A 7,071-nucleotide genomic window follows, 5' to 3' on the forward strand; every position below is an offset into this window, starting at 1 on the left:
TTCTTGTTATAACGTAACGAATTCCGTGGATCCAGCCTGTCCCTCAACTCACAGAGACGCTTCCACTTTTCATTCGAACCGTATAGCCCACGCAACCACTCGGCACCGCGATCGGCGGATAGGTTCACATAGCCATTGGAGAGCAGGAATGGCCCTAGGGAGTGATGCCATCAATCCAGCCAACGAACTCCACATCCTTCTCGCGTCCAACCCATTGTCCGAAGGCCTCGACCATCCAGCTAGCATTTTCTCTTGAGAATGCTTTTGATTCTTCAGAATGTTCGTGCATCGCGCCGCCAAGGCAATGAAACGCGACTGCGACACTTGGGCCGTCAACAGTTGGGGCCGGAGCTGTTCGGATCCGGTCGGCCACAGTTGCAGCTACCGTTGGTGTGATTGCCTTGAGATAACCTCCACGGCTGTGCTGTCGTCGACCAGGAGGAGCAAGCACATCTAACAGCGAGTTCGCCTCCAGCCAACTGCAATGGTGGACCATGTCGACCAGCGCATCGCCCAGATCCCGGATCCCAGTCATGGCTTCCTCATATTTTGGAGGTTCACCGGTGAACACGATTATCAACACTAGGAGTGGGAAATTAACCATTTGCTCTGGTAGCCCGGGGAGCGGCGGCGCTGGCAGAACCACAGGATACACGCTCAACTCCAGGGGAGCGGCACGCATAATCTTGTCCATCTCGCTCAGAATGGCCACCGCATCCTCGATTCGATAAATGATGTAACCGCTCATGACTTGTGGCCCGATCTTTTGTGCTTGGTACGTAAACGAGGTGGCAATGGCGAGGTTGTGCCCAGCGCCGCAGAGTCCCCAGAACAATTCCGGATTCTCCGTCTCCGAAGCCATCAACTTTTGGCCATCAACGGTCATTACATTGACAGACAAAAGATTGTCCACTGTCAGCCCAAAGCGACGCGTCAGATAGCCAAAGTCGCCCCCCAATGTGAGGCCGGCGACACCGGTTTCGGAGACGGTTCCTGCCGGGACGACATAGCCATGTTCCTGCGTAGCCGCGTCCATCTCGCCGAGGATCATGCCAGCTGCAACTGTGGTAATGCCGGTGACGGGATCGACTTCAACCTTCTTCATCAGTGTAGTGTCGATAACAAATGCGTTTTTGGGCATAGCGTAGCCGTCTATCCCGTGTCCACCGCTGCGTACAGCAAGAGGCTGATTGTGCATGTCACAGTATTTAACAGCCAGTACCACATCGTCTGCATCAAAGCAGCGTGCTATGAGTGCTGGTCTATTCCCGCCACGGACATTTGGTATCCGGCATGCCTCGGCGTATCCCTGACCTGCTGGTCGGAAGATTTTGCCCTTGAAACCTGCGGGCGGAAAATCCGAAAATGACGTCTTGGAAGACAATTTGGAAAACATCCTGGACGTGACCTACGAGGAGCGGCACTCAAAGCGTTTCGTTAGAGGGATTGATGGAACTTGATGTGGCCTTGTCGATGCCGATGCTCAATAACAGTTCCAAGAAGAGTCGCGGATATCTTGCAAACTGGTGAAGACAGAGGGGATGTGTCCCGCGGAAAAGACATAAAAGCAGCCTCATTTAATATTAATACAGTATTACTGGCATTTTCAAGACATCATAATCATATTCCCGAGGAATCCGAGGAACGCTCACTGGCTCTTTATCCCTCCCTTGTGAGAAGCACTAGCAAAGCATTGCGGTCCACAGATTATTTACGCTAGCGAGAAACTATGATATGACACAATTTTGGTCATCATCAATACCTTTTTGAAGGAGTATTTAAAGGCGTGAAGTATGCATTGTACAGTAACGCGAATTCACATTGCTATTCCTAACTATGACTAGCACGTTTCTGCTGAAACCCTGACAATGGTGTCCTGTGGGACCGTCGGAGGAGTTGTGGTTAGAATCTATGTCCTCGGCTCTGAAAAGACAAGAGGAGAAGCCAAGCCATGCGTTATGCATCGACGCTATGTCCTCGGCTCTGAAAAGACAGGGAGAAGCCAAGCCACGCGTTATGCATCGACGTGGAGCTGAACATCATCCAGGGGGCGTCTGTAACACTGTGGTGAGACGCGCTCGCTTTCCAACTTCCAAATTTATTTTAATGTCGGACTTATGTATTTAGTTATTTTCCAACTTCCAAATTTATTTTAATTTAGGACTTATGTATTTAGTTATTGTATGTTGTGCAATACTGTAGTATACCTGTGGCTCTGGCTCTAATCTTCCCTGAAACCCATACCACGTTTCCACCAAGGCTAGAAGATTCGGAAACAAAAACTCAGCAGTTCTGCGCTGTCTTGGTGACTTCCGCATCGTTGACACACCTTTCAATTTGCACATGGCCTCTCTCGTCGATAGTTGCCCGCCACCAGTGGTTCAGTGTCTCTTCTGGTGGGTAGTTACAATTTATCAAAACGGTGGCTCCGCCGCATGTGCCCTCACTATTCTCCGTCGGTAGCCAGGCTATACTGCGATTTGCAACATGCGTTACGTGTTTGAAAAGGTCTTTGTCAATTAGCTCGTCGGATGTATCATTCTTTTCGAAAGCGGGGAAGAGGACTTGGTTGAGAACAACCTGGAAGATTGCTGTGATGACTAGCGAAACGATCATGGTAATGCCATGTCGAAGACAACTCTGCCGTCCTCCATCATCTCGTACGCCAAGAAACAGCCCTGCCATACAGAGTTCCATTAGATAAATCCCCGTGAAAGTCTGGTTGATAGCCCGAGGATACAGGATACCGCCGTGGTCTGAATCCAGCTTTTTAACGTAGATCACAGAGTATTTATGTGTGAACCAGAGCATGGCGAAGGATATCATAGCAAAGAGTGAAATCAGTGGCGCAATAATGCTGTAAGTCAGGGAAATGCATGCTAAGGTAGTATACAGAGGAAACACCGCTCCCCAGCCAACTATGTCCATGCTGTCTCGTCTCAGCCATTTTTGCCGGGGTGTGTAGCTAAAGAGCCTGTCTGCGACGAACCAAAACATTGGGGCTTTCTGCATCAATATGTTCGCAGATCCAGACAGTGCCTGCAATATCATGTACGAGAAGAAGTAATTTGCTGCCGTGGGCAAGTTCTGAGACAACAGGTTGAGAATGTTCTCGGCCGATCGCAGAGCTTCAATGTTTTCCAGGAACTGATTCAAGGATGAAGAGAGGAACGAGGCGATAGAAACCAGCTTCAATGTTTTCCAGGAACTGGTTCAAGGATGAAGAGAAGAACGAGGCGATAGAAACTACCAAAAACATCTGCACGAAGAGGAAGACGAAGTAGAATCGTTGGACGAAGGCGGCTTGTTGAGACCTCAATGTAGATCCCTGTATCCGAGACAGACACTCAAGCAGAGGAGGTATCAGCATAAGCATCAAAGTAAGCGCTACTCCAGGTAAAACTCCCGCTACAGACACAGCCAACGTCCTTAATGTTCTATGCTGCAGGAAAAAGGACCGCAAGTCCTTGTTGCGGATTAAGGTGTCGAGCTGGCTCAGGGCTGCCGTCCAGGACACGGGTATCGCCCACAGCGCAATCATCGCAGTCAAGATAAAGGCCACAAATGCGGTGCGAATCCATTTTTGCCACCTAGGGCGGCCAACGTTGCTCCACAAAATGTTCTGCCATGCGGATTTCACTGCGATGCACCGTTCACACGGTTTACCATCCGCCTTTCTCTCGCATGGCTGACGCGGTTGACCATCCCTGTTCCCCGCGCAGAGCTCGCACGGTTGACGAGCCGTCTTCCCCGCGCACAGCTCTTCAAGACCGTCCAATGCCATAATCTTCGTTTCGATATCGCTCTCCAAGCGCCGAAACAAACCGCCGTATAGCTGTGCTTTGAAGTATACCTTAAAAGTCGATTTTCCCTTGATCAGAGAGATGGCTGCTGACTCGAACTTATCTAGAGCTTCGTCTCTTTTGCGCAGCAGGCGGTGTACATCTCTGACTGTTTCAACAACAGGTTTAAAGGTATTTATTAGGCCGTGCTGGTCTTGTGATATCCTATTCGTGGGCGAGGTAGCATGCCGTTGTTTCCGTGCATACTCTCTCATCTCCGTCAATGACACACAACAGAACCACACGATGACAAGCACGGCGCACACGAGATGTGCCGTATAGCGATCCGTATTAGAACTTTTTATATTACCAAAAGCCAGTGTATCAAGCCCCATGACTTGCCAAGTCCCTACTGCCGATGATTCCCGGGAAGAGGGATCAAGGTCTTGTCCCCTGCCATTCGAGTAGTTTAATGGTATGAGAATAGGGACGACGACAAGAGAGATAGGTAAGAACGTCATAAGAAGGGTCCTGAGGTATCGAAGGAAGTAGTATGCATCAGAACCTTCCCATTCTTTGATTGTTTCTTCGGGGATTGTCTTATCGGGAAATCTGATCACCTGCTGAAGCAGTTGTTTCGCCTTCGGCGGGTTGGAATTCGCTTTGGGTTTGCTAGTGTAGATGTCCTGTATCAGAACAGTGCGTCAATTAAATGACCTGAAGGTACTCACTATATATGAGTCAGATGATGCTGTCTTCTCAAATACAGGAACACGGCGATCTGGATCAGGAAGAGCAAGACGGCGACCGAGAGTGCGGTGATGAAACCAGTTATTGCAATGCCTCGTTGATTCTGGGCGGCACCTGGAGCCATATCCAATCTGACGTGAAGAGCCATGCGTCCCCTTTCCTTGTCGGCCCCGAGGATAAGTAGATACAGGACGTGGATAATTGAAGCTATACTTACGCACACGAATGGGAGCCTCGGTCGCATATCAAAATCTGCCCCATTCACCGTTTGAGTATATCTCGCCATTTATGGATGCTAATTGCCAGAATATTTGGCGATGGCATTAATACTCATGCCTGGTAGCGCAAAGAAAGAAAATATACGAGGCGAAAGAATGATCGTCTTGGAGGGTTTCTGAGGCACAGTGCTTGTCGTCGAGCGCCGTTATTGTTGCCGGAGTCCGTTACCATACCTTCAGGGAGCCTCAAACACATTTTCACGTTTCTCATGTTCCAAGGCACAGTGAGTACATGTTTTTGAAAGGGAGAATACGGTGTAGGTTATCCGTAATTGGCCAGCGTTGAACTGAAAATATTTACAGATTTGCAAGCACCTCTCTTCATCCTGCGATCTAATGAATCTCACGGTCACCAGTTATGTATCTATACTGTGGACAAGTACGGCTAATGATATCTCTGCAAACGGGGAGCCATCACACTTTGACATCTAAAATTTCCCCGACATTGGCTGCGACTGTTTTTGTAAATACAGCCATCGTCCTCAGGAAAATTGCTAGTACTTCCTGCACATCTCAGAGGTCTGTTGGTACAAGGATACCATCGTAAAACGATCTAATTTGGGGCACTATTAAAGGGATAAGTCGAACACAAATAGCTCTACGCCTTGGTATATGTCGCACCAGAATGCCTTTTGCCGTTACGATGAGATGAGATCACCATACCGCATCACTCATGCACCAGTCATCCGAGACACCAGCTGCATTTGATAGAGTTCCGGCCGAAATATGGCTGTCAATAGTAGACATTCTCATCCGGACAGGGGTGAGTGAAGGGTCAAAGCAGCTCGGACAAGCCACAAAGCAAATTGCCAACCACCGGTATCTCAGGTGCTTGATTCATCTCGCTACAGCAAATAGCCGGTTCCATTCTCTCATCGCACCCTACGTATTTTCGATATTCTCTGCACGCGTGCTGCTCTGGGCGGCGAAGACTGGACGGAGAGGACTCGCAGAAGAGGCCATCAGCGCAGGCGCATTCTTAGATGTGAGGAACGAGCTACGCCAAACACCGTTGCTTTTGGCAGCAAAGCACGGCCATAGTTCCATTGTTGAATTGTTGCTCACAACCACAGATGGAGCCACGAATGTGCCAGCTCATCGAGGACCGAAGGATGCCGCAATAATAGGCGAAAATAGATCCTATGTCGTCGCGCAGTCGGGGTCACATTGCCTGGACATTGAGGCAACTGACGAGCTGATAATGTCAGCTCTCGGTGAGGCAGCAGTGCGAGGCCATAGCAGCATCACCAGACTTCTCATTGTTCACGGAGCCAGCACTTCTTCTCGATTGCAAGGCGGCCAAACACCACTTCATCTTGCTGCATCTAGTGGAAATTTACAGACAGTACAAACTTTTCTCCAAGCCAAAAGAATAGATTGGAACGCAGGCGACATGAGCGGCCACAGCCCGCTCTTTCTGGCTGCCGCGAATGGTCACACTCCCACAGTCGACTTTTTGATGCTACAAGGCGCGCATGCCACTACTCTTAATCTTGGTGATCAAACACCGCTTCACATCGCAGCCGCGAATGGGCACAAAAATGTGGTGGAGCTTCTTTTACGCCTGCCAGAAGTTGTCCCTCTGGCAAGAGATAGGGGTGGTTACACACCAGCAGATCTAGCTGCAAGGAACGGCCATGTTTTTCTAGCCATGCTCTTATGCGCTCATCAAGGCCCTCTGAGCACCCTCATTTGTTTGAACGTTGCCACGCGGAATCGTTTGCTCCAATTCATCAGTAGCTTACGGCCACCTAGGCGAATAAGGGGCAAGTTCGAATATTCATATAGCCATGTCTGACTGCGTGCCTATATACTACGAGGGATCACTCCCTCCGTCGTGATGTTTCCTCCTGGATCGCTGCTGTAACCGTGATCCTGCTTACACGGATCACGGTTCCTTCCACGATCCAAATGTGACGGTCGCTCCGACCATTAATCCGTTGTCCGCCCTGCCTGTGCCGTCCCGTGGCTCCTGCAGCCGGCCCAACCTGCAGCCTGCGTCCTGCATATGACTGGGTCGTAACAGCTATCATATATCACCCTCTATGACCTCTGGGTCGCAGGGTAAGCCTATCCCACCCTCGGCAGAGGGTTTAATATGTCCCTCTCGCAACCAGTTGCCGATGCACTCAATCTTCTCAATGCTGTCAATCAGCAACCGTAACCTATCCCATCTAGCTGTGCGCCTAGCTCCCGAAAGGCTCCGCTCTGAATGCTCTTTGACGACAATAACGAGGTGGGGGTTTTCTGAGAACCAACAC

The 7,071-nt window shown here is 49.8% G+C and overlaps 4 protein-coding genes across 4 annotated transcripts; 1 reads left to right on the forward strand and 3 right to left on the reverse strand.

Annotated features, from left to right (window-relative positions):
• Positions 1 to 154: 154 nt before the first annotated feature.
• MAA_00932 (FAD-binding, type 2) lies at positions 155 to 1,396 on the reverse strand (the record flags this gene model as incomplete). Its single annotated transcript, XM_007818930.1, has 1 exon — positions 155 to 1,396. The coding sequence occupies one exon, from the start codon at positions 1,394 to 1,396 to the stop codon at positions 155 to 157; it is 1,242 nt and encodes a 413-aa protein (XP_007817121.1).
• Positions 1,397 to 2,283: 887 nt separating this feature from the next.
• MAA_00933 (DUF221 domain protein) lies at positions 2,284 to 2,811 on the reverse strand (the record flags this gene model as incomplete). Its single annotated transcript, XM_007818931.2, has 1 exon — positions 2,284 to 2,811. One exon carries the CDS (start codon positions 2,809 to 2,811, stop codon positions 2,284 to 2,286), a length of 528 nt encoding a protein of 175 aa, XP_007817122.2.
• Positions 2,812 to 3,130: 319 nt separating this feature from the next.
• MAA_11468 (uncharacterized protein) lies at positions 3,131 to 4,656 on the reverse strand (the record flags this gene model as incomplete). Its single annotated transcript, XM_011413462.1, has 2 exons — positions 3,131 to 4,454; positions 4,514 to 4,656. The coding sequence occupies 2 exons, from the start codon at positions 4,654 to 4,656 to the stop codon at positions 3,131 to 3,133; spliced, it is 1,467 nt and encodes a 488-aa protein (XP_011411764.1).
• An 827-nt stretch (positions 4,657 to 5,483) lies between these two features.
• MAA_00934 (Ankyrin repeat-containing domain protein) lies at positions 5,484 to 6,608 on the forward strand (the record flags this gene model as incomplete). Its single annotated transcript, XM_007818932.1, has 1 exon — positions 5,484 to 6,608. The coding sequence occupies one exon, from the start codon at positions 5,484 to 5,486 to the stop codon at positions 6,606 to 6,608; it is 1,125 nt and encodes a 374-aa protein (XP_007817123.1).
• Positions 6,609 to 7,071: the final 463 nt, after the last annotated feature.

Source organism: Metarhizium robertsii (genome assembly GCF_000187425.2).
Source record: "Metarhizium robertsii ARSEF 23 chromosome Unknown MAA_Scf_8, whole genome shotgun sequence".
Classification (NCBI taxonomy): domain Eukaryota; kingdom Fungi; phylum Ascomycota; class Sordariomycetes; order Hypocreales; family Clavicipitaceae; genus Metarhizium; species Metarhizium robertsii.